This window comes from Mauremys reevesii, linkage group 1 (assembly GCF_016161935.1).
Source record: "Mauremys reevesii isolate NIE-2019 linkage group 1, ASM1616193v1, whole genome shotgun sequence".
Classification (NCBI taxonomy): Eukaryota; Metazoa; Chordata; order Testudines; family Geoemydidae; genus Mauremys; species Mauremys reevesii.
In genome coordinates, this window is record NC_052623.1 from 22,099,170 (window position 1) to 22,115,463 (window position 16,294).

A 16,294-nucleotide genomic window follows, 5' to 3' on the forward strand; every position below is an offset into this window, starting at 1 on the left:
CTCGCGGGCCAGCTTAAAACAGCTTGCGGGTTGGCTCCGGCTCGCGGGCCGTAGTTTGTCCATCCCGTTCTATTAGCTTTGGGTCACAGAAAAGTCAGATATACAATAGTACATTCTGAAAACTGTTGGTTTATCCTTATGCCTAGGGATCTGAAAGATACATGTATCATGATAAATAGTTTGAGAACACATATGGGCCTTTAATTTATTCTAATTTTCTGGGGCTATTTAATGCAACCTAAACTTGGATGAAATCCTGGATCCATTGAAAACAATGGGAGCTTTGCCACTGACTTCAATGAGGCCAGGATTTCACCCCTGGAGTTTACAGTTGACTGCTGTGACAACAGGGTGAAATCCACTTATAGTAAACCAGAATATAGTGGAACTATTTACAGTGAAGTAGAATTCAAGTCCTAATTTGTTACAGTTCATTGCAATTTGAAAATTGGAATTCCAGTTATAATGAAATTCATTTTAGGCCTTGTCTATACAAAAAAGTTGCACTGATTTAATTAGATCAGTTTAGAAACCAATTTAGTTAAATAGGCACTATTCCCTTGTGTGAACCTTCTTATTCCGAGACCACAAGGGGGTTGCACTGATTTAACGAAATTGGATTCTAAACTGATTCAGTCAAATTGGTGCAAATTGCTTGTGTAGACAATGTCTCAGGCTAAAATTGTTCTGTTGAAAAGATTATTAGAAGAGGCTCCCGCTGTTGTAACATATTGAAGTATAGAACAGCAATTGTAATAGCAATAATGCTTTCCATTTTGAAAGCACATCACATATAGTATTTAATCCACAAATACCCCAGCGAGGCAGGAAGTGTTACCTTCATTTTACAGGCAGGTTAACTGTGGCATAGGGAGATTAAGGGATGTATCTAAAAGCTACACACTAGATCAGCAGCAGAGCTGTGACTAAAGCTCAGGACTTCTTGACTCCCACTACCACCTTTAGACTATGGTACCTTCAATATTTCAAGTGATTTTATAAATAGCCCTCATACCATCTCAGTGAATAATTACTAATTTTTTGTTCTTTAAAGGCAGAATGCTTTCATCTAGTCATACACTACCTCCCTCCAGTGCACGCAGATGTAGTGTTGTGCCTGATCATGCAAGAAAATAGATGCGTGAATGTCAAAGACAATATTTTGGGGCCAATTATAGTCTCATTCTCATTTTTCAAGATACTCAGTAATATAATCAGACTATTTGTTGAATATCATGTTCTGAAATGTTGTTAGCACAAAGCACCAGACCTGAACGACATCACCACATAAGCAGAACATGAGGGGAAATCACAAGGAATTATGCACGCGTGCAAGAACCGTCTAACTCCTCCCGTACTGGGACTGGGGGGCTCCAGCAGTTACTGATAGGAATGCTAGCCTGGTGCTGGGACTTATTTTGATTAAATACTCTACTTTCAGGCACTGCTGATCACCACCTTTTTATTACTTTAACTGAATACAGTACTTGTGATCGGTGCTGGATTTACAGCCCCCGGCAGTGAGCTCCTGGGAACGGCTCTATCCGATGCCAGCTGGCAACGTTTCCCTAGGGACCATTAGCTAACTGGGAATTGGTGGAGCACGCTGGCGCATTGGCCACACCTCTCTCTGCCCTGCTACACTGAGCTTGGGCAGGAGGTGGTGTAAGAGCCAGGAAGTCTAGCTTTACACGAGCTGAGAACTCCCCTCCACCAGGGACATTGTCTGCTGGTGAGTTAAGATGCCTGAGTGGTGCAAAGGGTCCAGATGGAGGCAGAGAGTGTGGCTGTGAGCGAGCATAGGACTGAAGCACCGTTTCACCTAGCCTTTCTAGTGGTAGCCCCTGTAGAAAATCAGTGAAACACTGCCTGGAGTAGTATGGAAGAAGCTTGCTCTGCTGTGCTGCCTGTACTGTACCTGGTCTGTAGGGGGTAAAGGTGATGCCTGTCCAGAGGGCTTGTACAAGCACTGTGCAATGCTAGCCTCATTATTTGCTTATAAGCCCCCAGGGTGGATCAGAGCCCTAACAATAGGTGGAGACCAACAGACAGAGCACAAGGAAACAATGAGATGATGCTGGTCAGCATGAAAAACAGGGAGTTCCGCCACATCAGCTGCCTACCTATGGTCTGGTTTTTTTGTAGGCATTATTATTTTTCCTTGTGTAGGTTTTGTGCCAGCTCTTTACACTGCAGTGAATTTGACCTCTAGGGCCTGATTCTGATCTCCCTTGCACCAGTGCAAATGAGGAATTGCTCCACTGAGGGTATGGCTTCACCACAATGGCTACAGTGCCACAGCTATGCAGCTACAGCTGTGTGCTGCTGTCACGCTGTTGTGCAGATGCTTCCTACATCAACGGAAGTGGTTTTTCCACCTATCCGAGAGGCGGTAGCTTGGTCAATGGAATTCTTCCCTCAACCTAACGATGTCTACGTGGGGGTTAGGTTGACATAACTAAGTTGCACAGGGTGTGATATTTTTCACAGTCCTAAGCGATGTAGCTAGGTTGACCTAAACTTTAGGTGTAGACCAAGCCTGAGATTAATGGAGTTACACCACAGTGTAAATGTGAGAGATTCTGTATCTTTCTCAATAGTCTCTAAACCATAAGACTTGCGAAAGCACCAGCTTCTCTTATAAGATATGTTCATTTAGCTGAGATAATCCATTTTCCATGGAAATGTACCTATTACTCAACTTCTACTGTTGTATTTTCCAGTAGATGAAACATTAATGAGAACATATCTTGAAAGGTTTCAGTGGTTCAGTAGGCACCAAGTCCCATGGGAACATGCCAAGACTACATAAAGCACACATCTCTAGCAAGTGTTCATTTCCTTCATTATCACCCCGTTGGCTATTCTAGCCAGGTCAATCCAAATCCTTAATGCTAGTGTCAGATTGGAGAGCTGTTAAAATCAGCAAAGCCGGGTCATCCTCTCCAAAGTGCTAGTGTTAATCACCATTAGCTAGAGTATGTGCAGCTCCATCAGTCAGAATCTTACTCCTAATATTTAGCTTTTGTCCTTAAAAGAGAGCCAATTAGTATTGAAAGACAAAAGATTGCCCAGTTCACAGTGATTTTGTTATGGTTCAATGGAACTGTTCAAATTTTAACCACTTGCCTTTAACAATACCGTATCTTACAGGTTTAATTATTTTTGCCCAATCATGTCTATATAAAGCAATGAAGAATATGCAGTTTGGGGCAGGAACCATCATTTCTTTATATGCATGGGCAACACCTAGCACAACGGAGCCCCAGGGCTTCTATTCACTTCTCTAATAATATCAGTATCAATATTAACAATAACACTAATGTCTTCAGGCTGCATCAGACGTGACTGTGTCTTTGCCAGGACAGTCTCTCTCTAGTGCTGGCTCCACTATTTGCAGCTCTGGGTACTTACATACTGTAAAACATATAGCAGAAACCATACCTGCCATCTTGCCTGCTGATTGTGTAGCCAAAAAGAGGATTGTTGACAAAGCTGATGTTCACTCCAACTAGAGGGGTTCCATCTGATGTTATCACCTGACCTCGGATCACACACGCATGGCTGCATGAAGGAAAGAAATGATAGGAAATGGTGAATCATGTCAAAGGTGGGGGAGTGATCCCCGACTTATCCTGCTGTGAATGCCTGCACACCGGGATACCTAATACCACACACAATAAAATTCAATACGCCAAATCATGCCCCCAGATGGAGGCACACAGCTCTTGCTGACTTGGGTGTTGTGCACACACATCTGAGAGGAGAATTTGGCTTCACCTTTTTTCTACTCTTGTCATATTCAACCACCGGCAAATATACTGTTCTCCGGTATCTTCTCCTGTAGGGCACATGATATACTGACATGGCTATAGCTCACTCAGCTTCACACTGCCTTGACAGTACTGGTCTGATTAAGGACAAAACATGTTTTAGAACAGAGGAGGATGGAAATGTACCAAATACTGCATGGGCAGGTTTATGGCAATTAAGTCCTCTGATGATCTTGATGAGTCAGGTCTTCCATATTCCATAAGGAAGTGTTATTGCTTTGGATAAAATATGACGACAAATTTGCCAGAATCAGATAAGTTCCTTATAGGAGGTTAAAGCAATTGAGCAAGCAAACAACAGAACCACCAGTTGTTTGTAGATTATACCTACTCCATTCAACTCTGCACTTTTATGACACCTTTTCCCCAAGTCGCTCTAAGTGCTTTACAATACCGATTAATTCTGTGAGGTTTGTATTTTACAAGAAGTATGTAGAGGTTTTCAATTACTCAGGGTCACTCAGCAAATTTGTGGCAGGGCCGAATATAGAACACATAGGTTTCTATTCCAAAGTCTCTGTTCAAAGCCCTAGATTGTACAGTTTACCATACGGCTATGCAAGGAGATTCCAAAAAAGACAAACTTCTTGTGTATCTGATAGTGTCTGATCTCAGTGTCTATCTCAAGGTACTTATTTTTCTGAGTGATAACAAATTGTGGTATCTTTGTGCTGGCAAATTATGATATGTGATTTTTGCTGGCAATGTCATGCTAACCAGCAGAGACTGGAAGCCAATGTTCCTACTGCTTCAGGACCAGATCCCCTGCTGGTGTAAATCACAAGAGCTCAATTTATAATCCATCTATTTGTAGTAAGATAATTCAGTGGAGCCACACGGATTTACAGCTGCTGAAGATCTGGCCCTCAATGCATAGGAAAGCACTTACATGATCTCTTATTACCATGGAACACCAGAGAGTCCACAAGTTATTGTCTAAGGGGTACATCAACAAAGCAAAGATTGTATGGCACAGCGAGAACTAATATTTGTATCAAGTAAGGATTTTACTGGATTCCATGACATAGAAGATAGACTTTTTAGTTGTCGTGCCATCCAGTTATAGCAGAACTCTCCACTGATTTAAGTAGGAATTTTCGTGCATATGTTGATGGCAGAGTATGGCTCAAAACTTGGCATTTAGGTAAACAGAAACAAAAGCTCAAAGTTCAACTCTAGTATCCACTTACTTGATTCCTATGTTCCCCTTGGTCAGTCCCAGAGAAAACAAGATATAATGCACCTGTTTTTTTATTTCACTTATATTAGTTTTACTCTGGTGTATCTCCAATGACTTCAACAGAATTACTCCCAATTCACACAGATGTGGAAGGAGAAGCAATCCCATCAGTAAAACAATAATAATTTCTGTATTCCATTGCACCTTCCATCCAAGGATCAAAAAGCACTGTATTAACAATTCAGCTCTGTGACATCCAAGGACACTGGGTAAATGACCATCCCTATTTGACAGATGGGGAAATGAAGACACAGAGGACCAAATTCACCCTATTGTAACCCCACTGAAGTTGACAGAACACCACCAGGGAAGTATTTGGCTCACTGCAGTAAAGTTTGTGGACAGCCAGGGGCAGTACCCATAACTTCCATTCTGAGGCCTCAACATTACCCACAAAACCATTCTTCTCATATTATTCAGTGAGAGCTGAAGGAGAGTCTGGAATGGTCAACAAGTCCTTGAGCCTTCTGATCATCCTTGCATTTTGTGGAAGGATAAGCATCACTGTGGATTCCTCTTCTGAAGCCCAAGAATTTCTTGCTATTGGGAACAATGGACTCAGCAGGATGAATTACCATTACCTATTCAAACCAACACTAAAAGCATTACTGACGGCTGCTTGCTCATTTTAAAGTGGTTGAGCTGAAATACAAATAGAGCACATTTTCATGAGATAATGGAGAAGGGTTGCTACCTTCTTCCACTGCCTCCCCACAAACTACAAGCAAAGAGAAAAAAAAGAGACTAAATGTTGTAGATGCCGTAACTGGTGCCCTAGGCAAAAGATAACTAACAATTATGATGGTAACTCTCCCAGAGTCTAAGCAGATGAAAGCCTGTGAGTAAAGTTGTAGCCAACACACTGGACTAGATCCTCAACTGCTGTAAACAGAGCTTTGCTGCTTTGCACCAGCTGAGGATCTGGCCCATAGCTTTCATGAGTTCATGGGCACTCAGGTCTGCAGGGATAAAGAACAGCCACACAGTTACAGGCACAATAAAAACATGCAAAAGAACTCACTCTAAAAGGGAAACTCTAACAAACACATCTGCACTTCTAGCTTCCATCGAGTGACCACCCTCTTCCTTTCTCAATAACTCTTCAAGTTGTCATGCTCAACTTCTTTGTTCCATATTTCTTTGCTTGCCGATTTGGACTAAGTCAGCCCATCTTCAGAGACAAGTAACTCAGGAAAGCCTACCTGGCCCCCAGGGATCCCCATGAGGGCTATAACTCCTTTACTTCCAGAGGGTAGTCCTTCACAAATCATAGTCATAAAAAGAAGCTGGGGCAGTGCGTGTACAAATATCTGAACTTAATTAAAGTGGGATGGAGATGAGAAAGATACTGAATCCCAGACTTTGCCGGATCAGATCCTCAAATTTTCTACTTCCCCAGTTAATAAAATTTGCCCCATTTGGGAAAAACAATTAACGCTGTGCTTTGTAAGCAGCTGGCCTCTCCAGTGTCATCGTGTCCTTTCTGGAGGCAAAATCGACTACCCACAATGCACTCAGCCCCCCAGGAACCTGGTTAATGCTAATTTAGTCAGCCATTTCCTTCAGAAGACCTTGGTCTAAATGCAATTACACTGCAAACACGTTAAGTGGTACTGCAAAGACTCTCAGCCCTGCTCGGAAGGTCTCCCAATATATTTACATAAAATTATCTCTCACGTTAATAGGGAAGATTTATTCCATCCGTCTAATTTGGCCAGCACTGAAGATGTTTTCTGCAGTTGAGCAAAATTGAATGTCTCTTTGCTGTAGACTTGTCTTTCCAATGAATTATTAACATATTTCATCTACTGGCTGAACTATTTTTTCTCAGACTGTGTTTACATGTGGCTGTGCAGATCCCTTGTTTTACAATAACCAGTTCTCCAGTCTGTTTTTTTAATTAGTCTTTCCCAACCCCTCTGGTCTTTTATTTTTCTGTAGAGGTTTCCCTATAATTAGGGAACACTAAATCATTGCCGAATTGCTACCATGTGGCTTGCTAGATGGCAAGTCTGAGACACAGTAATTTTAGACCATTGCTTTGTGAAGTAATTTGTAATCACTAGAAGATTAAGTTAATGTCCACCTGTCCCCCTGGGTATGATCTAGGGCCTAGTGCCATCAAAAGTAGAGACACATTCACTCTCCCCTTCCACATCCCGTTTTCTTTAGCAAGACCTGTATTTACATGCTGGGGCGGGGGGGAGGGGGGAAATCCAAGTATGCCAACAGTTATAAAATACTAGAAATCAAAGGAAAAATCCCAACTAGGACATTGAATCCATCTTCATGGCAGGAAAGATTGCTCCCTACAGTACGTTTCCTAGCTCTTTGTCTGGTTTAATGTTAAACACCTCAGGCAGTGGGATTTCCAAAGTTTTATTATTAATAATTATTTGTTTAGTGCTGGGAATATGCTTGGCATTGTACAGTAGACAAAATAAAGACATTCCTTTTCCTGAAGGACTTCCCTTGGGAAATTTTACCATAGTCTAACATGGTCTAATCTGGTGCTTGTTGAAACTGATGGAAATACTCTCATTTTCTTCAAACAGGCATTGGATGAGACTCATAGATTTCACCATTAGGAATTATTTTCTGGTGTTCATGCTAATTTTTCCTATTCAGTGTTACCCCATTACTCCTAGTCACAATCCATTGTATCACAACCCTAGCTCCTTTCTTCCTGGAAGTTGAAAGGCTTCAGATACATTTGGATGATTAATATGACCTCCCCACCCCCTCAGCCATGTTTTGGCCATGTTATTTGCATTACATATTTTTAATCTCCACTCAGAATCCCTATATTCGTTGTTGTTACTTTTCTATAAGTTACTTCCAACTTCGTTTGACATATTTTTGGTACCGAGATGCCCAGAACTGAACATTCTGTTCTAAAAGGGGATTCACCAGAGCTCTACAAAGCGAATCGAGAGGAAGGACGTTTCTGTTGTTAAAGCCCTCATTTCAAAATCAGGAGATCTAGCTTCTATTCCTAGTTCTGCCACAGATGTCACATAGTGTCTCTGTGCCTCAGCTCCCTATCTGTAAAATGGGAATAATAGCACTGCTCTACCATACCGGGACATTGTGAGGACAAATTGAGTAATGTTCTATTGTCTTGGACATAGGTACTTATACTGCTATGGTATTGTGGTACTGGTTTGTGATGTGCTCAGATACCTTGGTGATGAATGCCAGAGAAAAATCCTACCAATAAAGCAAGTCATTACAGATGTAGGCTTGGGTCACTTGCTGCTGTCATCCTTTTGCTCATTTATAGCACAGAATACAGTATAACATATAGTCCCACTCTGCTCCTGGAAGCTAGTGCCAAAGGCAGTGCTAACCTAGTGCAGTTCCTGGACCCTGGCCTCCCAGCTATGAGGGAGAAGACTCCTTACACTCTCTTCCTGCACAGGGTGAGCCACAATCTGGCTCTTCCTGTTTATTTTAGCAGCGGGGAAAGTCAACAGCTGACAACTACTCAACAAACCTGTGGATGTCGCTCGAATCATGAAGTTTGGTAAGAAAATGGAAACGAAAGGTTCTTGAGACGTTAAACAAGAAAGATTAGGAAAATTAAAATTAAAAAGTAGCCATCCAGAAAGGCTCCCACACAGCTATGTATAACACAAGTGAGTTCCTGGAAGAGTTTGGCATATGTCAGGCAGCTGGGATTCAAAACAAATTAATTAGGCTAGGCAGAGAACCTTGCCAATAAATGGAGCACCAGAATGCCAGTGTCAGGCTGAGGAGGACCTAAACATGTTGACATCCGACCAACTGTGCACTCAGGGATTTGCTGAAGTGGCACTGACAGACAGAGTCTGCGACAGCTTCCACAGCTCCACTTCCTGAGGAGCTGATGGAGTGGGAGACACAGGCGAAAAGGAGTGCCAGGCAAAAAACAAAAACGACCCAGCATAGCATAGGGAAGTCAAATCTAAGCTGTCTGCAGGAACTAAACTCGATCGGTTCTCTTTTTTTAACCTATGCCTCTAAGTTAGCTACACATGCCCCATCACTTGAGCATCAAGAAAGCGTGATGTTCTTTTAGGGGTTTGGTTTTTTTAATTGTTAATATTTTGCAGAAATGCTCTACATTTTGTCACTCATTTTACAAAAATATACAGTCTGAAATAATGCAGGCAATTAATTAAAATGTTAGATTCAAAGCCCACTACTTAAACTGGTTAAGGAAAACTGGAGAAAAAACAACAGTATAATGCTGGCATACTTTTAGGAATACAGATAATGAAGCTGGTATCTGAGGCATCTCCATAAAGCTTTTATTCACCAAGATGTACAATAACAGCTCTAGAATCACAGTGTACTCTGTTTGGGCTTTTACATCAAGCCCATCACCATGGCATCTCTCTACCTTGTTTTTTTATAGAATCAGAAATGTAGGGCTGGAAGGGACAGTGAGAGGTCATATAATCAGGCCCCCTGTGCTGAGGCAGGACCAAATAAACTTAGACCACTCCTCACAGGTATCTGTCTAACCTGTTCTTAGAAATCTCCAATGATGGGGATTCCACAACCTCCCTTGGAAGCCTATTCCAGAGGTTAACTACCCTTATAGTTGGAACAATTTTCCTAATATCTAACCTAATCTTCCTTGCTGAAGATTAGCCCAGTTACTTCAGTCCCACCTTCTTGTCCTACCTGCAGGTCAGGCCAATTACTTCTTGTCCTATCATCAGAGGAGGACTCCTGCTGAGGCATCACCAGTGACAAGTAGAGCAGGACAATTACCTCCCTTGCCTTACATATGACACTCCTGTTAATATACCCCAGAGTGATGATGGCTTTTTCTCCAACTGAATCACTTTGTGGACTCATATTCAATTTGTGATCCACTAGAACCTTCAGATCCTGTACAGCAGCACTACGACTTAACCAGTTATTCCCCATGTTGTAGTTATGCATTAGATTTTTCCTTCCCAAGTGAAGTACTTTGCACTTACCTTTACTGAATTTCATCTTGGTGATTTCAGACCAATTCTCCAATTTATCAAGGTCATTTTGAATTCTCATTCTGTCCTTCACGCAGCTGGGTGTCATCCGCAAATGTTATGAGCATACTCTCCACTTCATTATCCAAGTCATGAATCATAATATTGAATACTATTGGTCTCAAGCCAGACCCCTGCAGGACCCCACTAAACACATCCCCTCTTTGACCACAAAATATTGATAATTTTTGGAGTACAGACTTTCAACTAGTTTTGCACCCACTTTATAATAATTTAATCTAGACCACATTTCCTTAGTTTGCTTATGAACATGTCATGTGGGACTATGTGTCAAAAGCCTTGCTAAAATCAAGATATATCACATATACAGCTTCCCTGCATGCACTAGGCCAGTAACCCTGTCAAAGAAGGGAATTAGTTTGGGTTGGCATCATTTGTTCTCGACAAATCCATGATAGCTATTACTTGTTACCCTATTATCCTCCAGGTGCTTATAAGTTGATTGTTTAATAATTTGTTCCAGTATCTTTCCAGGTATCAAAGTTAGGCTGACTGGTTTACAATTTTCCAGGTCCTCTTTGCTTCTCTCTTTTAAAGATAGAACATGTCTGCCATTCTTTAGTCCTCTGGGACATAACCCACCCTCCAAAAGTTCTCACAGATGATCATGAACAGTTCTGAGATTGCTTCAGCTAGTTCCTGAAGTACTCTAGGATGAATGTCATCAGTCCCTGCCAACTTGAATACATCTAACTTACCTAAGTATTCTTCAGCTTGCTCTTTCCCTATTTTGACTTGTGTTCCTTCCCATTAGTAATATTAATTGTGTTAAGTATCTTGTTACAATTCACCTTTCTGCCTTTTATGTCCCTTGCTAGGTGTAATTCATTTTGTGTTTTGCTTTTCTGTATTTGTCCTTACATGATTGTGCTATTTTATACACATCCTTAGTAATTTATCCATGTTTCCCCTTTTTGTATGATTCCTTTTTAATTTTTAGGTCATTAAAGAGCTCCTAGTGTAGCCACATTGGCCTGTTGTTAGTCTTCTTTTCTTTCCTTTGCATTGGGATTGTTTGCTGTTGCACTTTAATATTGTCTCTTTGAGAAGATGCCAGCTCTCCTGAAATCCTTTTGTATTTACCTCTGTTGTGTAGGTTTAGTTCCCTGGCTAGCAAGTGTCCAGTTTTTCAAGCCTTGCATTATGTATTTCTGCCATCATTCTGCTCAATGCAGACTTGCACTGTAGACTTTATAGGAGTAGTTATTAGTCACTGTCAGTAGACAATGATATTCTCCAACACCATTGGCCACCATTCTGCTGGCAATATTGCCAGTAAGCTATTCATATCTGTATTTCTCCAAAATTAAAAAGGCACCTTTGGTGCATGCCAGTTTAGCAACAAAATAACATTATGTGAGGAAACACTTCCCACTTGTAAAAACCCCATGATCACATAAATACCTCCACAGAACAACTCCACTTTGATATCAGGATTTAGTTCTAAACTGCCTTATTGGTTATAGAACCCTTATTAGACTTGGTCCTATTTCACAAACCCAGGCTCTCTCTCCTTCTGGAAGCACATCCTCCTCTCTGATCTGCCAAACAATTTGGCCACTGTTGGAAGGAGATGCTTCGGCTGCTCCTCCTGCCATCTGTAATATCTTGGATCGCTCTGCCTTATCAAATCACCATTTCCAGGGAAAAATGACTTTTCAGATGAGATTTGTAATGAGAAGAAGAGAAGATGAGACATCAGGATACAGGAAAGGTATTCCACAAAACAGGAAATTAAGAGAAGACTGTTGCCTTAGCAGTGACTTGAGCGATTATATAATATTTAACTCTGACTCTACTACTGAACCCTGAAAAAGTACTTTCGGACACATTTTGCATAGAAAGTGCTATACAAAATAAAGTTATGTTATGGTATGATGTAAGGTCTATGTGGAATTCATTGCTTCCCATAATGCCCTAGATGAAAAAAGACTTAAAAGCTGATTCTCCTCTCATTTACTCCAGTGTACCTCTAAGAGGAGTTGCTCCTGATTTACACTTGTGTAAATGGAAAGATAATCAGGGCTTTAGGTTCTTAGCCCTTCAGAGGTTTCAGTAGCTCTTATGGCGCAAGCTATTTTTAGGGTTAGGGTAATTTCATACCAGGGCCGGCCCACAACATTTTGGCACCTGAAGCGGGGAGCTCAAATGACACCGCCAAAACCCCCTTGCTTGGGCCAAAACTTTGGAAGGTCTCAATTCTGCCTTCTTCGTGTTCTACTCCTCTCATGATACTGCTCTTCCCCAATAAAGGAGAACTAACAACTTAAAATGCCTTTTTCAAAAATTTTAAGTAACACTTAACTTTCAAATGTCTGAACAGCAAATGTAACTTTTCTTGTCTGCATAGTAAACACTGCATTTTTATCTGTTTGAATAATCAAAGTGGTGCTTTCCGTGCCTTCTTGGGTTGCAAAGATTTGAACTGCTTCCTGAAGGTCCACAGTCTGGGCCAGCTCATGCTCTATTGAGATGGCTGCAAGGCCGACCAGCCTCTCCTGTGTCATTGTGGAGCGCAGATGTGTTTTTATTAACTTCAGCTTGGAGAAGCTGCGTTCTCCAAGTATGCGCGGAGCAACAAAAGCATTTGGAAAGAGGGTGGTCATCTTATTTGTGCACATATATTCCACAATAGTCCTTGGAGTTGATCCTGCTGAAATGTATCTTCAAAGTTCATCACCTAAATCACTCGCATCAATATCACGCATGTCATCATGTGTCAACACTGTCTCTAGTGCCCTGCATTGCTGTTGTAGTTCTTCGGGTATAGTGAGGAGTTTTGGAATATCATACAACAGCCGAAATATACTGCTGTGTTCCTTGAGCTGCATGAAACTGTATTGCACAATCTAGCACCTGGTTAAAGAATTCAACTTTGAACTGTTGTTTGGAGTCTCTTATAGGATTATCCCGTGCCTTATATTAAAAAATTCAGCAGCCTCACTAGAAGTTGATGCTGCATCACTGACCACCAAGTTCAATGAATGAGAACTGCATGGGACAAAAAAAGCTCAAGGGTTTAACTCTCAGATCTGGGCCTGCACTTCTCTGTTCTTTCCTCCCATGTTGGCACATTATTGTAGCCTTGACCTCACATGTCAGCTATCGCAATTCCCGTATCTTCCAGCTTTTTAAGAAGCACATTTGTCATACCAGCTCCTGTAGTATCATCAATGTCAATAAAATCTAGAAAATGCTCTCTGACAGTCACCATTGCAGGGACATTTACACTAGGTTCTGTTGTTGTTACAAAACACACCATTAAAGTCATTTGTTCCGTATGGCTGATGTCAGGTGTGCAGTCCAGAATAACAGAGTAATATCTTGCTGACTTCAGATCTGCCACAATCTTCTGTTTGACTTTTGTTGCCAGTAACTGTGTGATCTCATTTTGAACTGTTTTCCAAGGTAGTGGTGGGTGTACATTTGTACATTTCCTGGGTGGTGACTCTTCTTAGATGCTCCTGGAGTACAGCATCAAATTCAGCCATCAGCTCCACAATTTTAAGGAAGTCTCCATTGTTTGGCACATACAGCTGATCTGAAGTGCCACGCAGTGCTAGGTTTTGGGTAGTAAGCATTCTCACAATGGCAACGAGCCTTTTTAGAAAATTTTGCCAGTAAAGAGAGCCTGATGCAATCTTCTCTTGATGCTGATCATCTATGGTGGCCTTTAACCTTAGTCTCAGCTCAAGCTCTTTCCATCTATGGAATGCTCTCTGGTGATTTGCTGCCTTCCCATGGCATGCCAGATTTCTAGCCAGATTTTTCCAGTCCTTTGTTCCTATAGAACCCAATGTGGCTGGAACATTAGACTGGAAGAGTTTGAAACCAAAATAGTATGCAGCATTCTGGGTTTTTGAGTACATAAGCCATGGCCTCTCCACTTTGTCACCATTAGGGATTTCACGCCAGTAATGTGTTGGATGGAAACTTCTATTTTTATTGTCTTTGGGGAGCATGAAGTTTTTCACTTGCTGTGGCCCATGCAGTACAAGGAAGTCCCTCAGGCTACTGCTCAAGTGGGTCCACAGTCCTGGATCATCTAGAGTTAAGGAACTAAACTCAGCAGCAGCTGTTTCTTGTGCCTCCACCACACTCTTCTGTGATCTACACTTTTCTTCAGGAATGTGCATGGTTACATCCATTTGAGATGGAGCTATGGATGCTGCAGTAGCTACCAGGTCACCTGCACTCTAACGGGAAAATCAGGGATCTCCTCATCACTCACATCCTCATTGGGGCCAGAAGGCTCACCGTGAACATTTGTGTCTATGTATCTCAGCAGAGCTCTTTCCTGCTTAGATAGAAAAGCTTCCTTTGCGTTCTTTCTTTTTCTGAATGCTGCCCCAGAGAGGTGTTTTCTTCTTCCACTCATGACTGCTGTTCTGTGCCCGCTATAGTGGCTCTCAACACTCAATTGAAGGGGACAAATAAGCAGGCTGGTAACAGGGCCTGAGTGAGGGAAGATATTAGCATCTTAAGGGCCTAACTGGCTCCTACTACTTCAGTTGACTGCTTGGTCTCCTCAAGGGGGTTCAGGGAAGCAGCAGGAAACAGGAAGCTCCCTGAGAAGCTGGTGTTAATCAGTCCAGGCTCCCGGGGGGGTGATAGAGAGATACATAAGAGACTCCTCCTCCTCTCTCTCCCTGCAGCTCCTGCTGCTTTCTGTTATTCCCTCTCACCTTTTCTCCTGCCTGCCTGTTATGTCTCTTGTGCCCTCCTTCCTCCAGCACAGCACTCCACCATCTCTGTGCATCTAGAGCAGAGAGAATACAGATGCACCAGCAGCAGACACAATTTTCTACACTCTGGGTCCTAGTGGCACCCCCCACAGTCTGGCACCCAAGGCGGCCACCTCAGTTTGCCTCATGGTAAGGCCAGCCCTGTTTCATACCCTAACAAATGTGATTCTACAAGACATTATTTCTATGAGAAGTAACAACTTTATAGTGCAGTAAATCTCAGAAATGAATTATATGCTTATTCTTATGCCAGGTTTCATGAGGCATGTGAAATCCAATTGTGGAAGAATTTGCTTACCTGATCTCACAGATATTATAATTAGTATTACTGACAGTTATTAGTAAGCTCTTAGAAAGCTCTGGCAAGGTGCTCAATGCTGTACAAGACACAAACTAAAGGCAGTTCCTGCTCACAGTCTGCACAAGACAGATCCAGTGATAGAAGGACTAAATGGGACTTCCACAGAAGGAGGAACACATTGTTTAAACATTAATGATGTAATTAGCTCACTTCTTGTGGGCATTGCAGAAAAAAGATTATTAAACGATCTACAGGCTGTTTGCTAGCATTGTAATAATACAGTTTTGAATTATGGGACTTATGAAGAGAGTAGATCAAGGAAGTACACAGATTTTCATGGGAGGAGGTTGTACTAAAGCTATTTATTTCTTACGGAAGTTTTAGCAGCTTTAAAAATCATTGCCATGTAAATGTCATAAACAAAATGACAATCATTAGAACAGTTAGCATGGTTTCTTTTTGTTCAGAGAAACATTACGGAGCCAGTGAATAATCAAATCTTTTTATTTAGCAGGGTATTACCATAAAACAGAGGGAGCCTCTTTAAACCATCCAGATGATGTTTCTGGCCATTTTATTAAATTGAATGGAACTACTGACTCTACTCATATTTAGCAAACCAGGCACACCTATTAAGCACTAATATTAAAAAAATTGGACAGATGTATGGAGATTTTTGCAGGCAAATATACTTTGGGTATTGAATAAATGGTAACCCGATATTTATTTGTCCTACACTTATTTTGCTGGGTATGTAAGTTGAAAGACTATCAGTAGTCTACCAGCTACTAGCAGATGAGATCTTAATTCTTCAGATCTTTGAATATAACCATTTCCATTAGGAAGCCCCAGGAGAATAACCAAAGGATCATTGGTAATAAGTATCCAATACTTTGTAATCTTTGGTTACAAATTGTATCCCAATACTCTCTACTGACTGGATATGTCCACCATATCACAGGATTTGTTTCTGATGACTCCATGAACATTGCATTCAATTAAGGAATCTGCAAATGGGCAAAGATCATGGTATGGATCGTTTTATCAATGTTGTGGAAAGAAACTTACAAAAGGATTGGAACTTCATCCCTGTTTTCATGTACACGAATCCTTCTACTATCTGTATATTTGCA

At 41.5% G+C, this 16,294-nt stretch overlaps 1 protein-coding gene across 26 annotated transcripts in view; it reads right to left on the minus strand.

Annotated features, from left to right (window-relative positions):
- The window catches only part of TENM4 (teneurin transmembrane protein 4), a 766,066-nt gene that overhangs the window by 94,524 nt on the left and 655,248 nt on the right, over positions 1-16,294 (minus strand). For all 26 annotated transcript variants that reach the window (XM_039490391.1, XM_039490320.1, XM_039490356.1 and 23 more), the window contains one exon: positions 3,445-3,564. In XM_039490391.1, the coding sequence (XP_039346325.1) occupies positions 3,445-3,564 (120 nt within the window). The remainder of the gene's footprint in view (positions 1-3,444; positions 3,565-16,294) is intronic.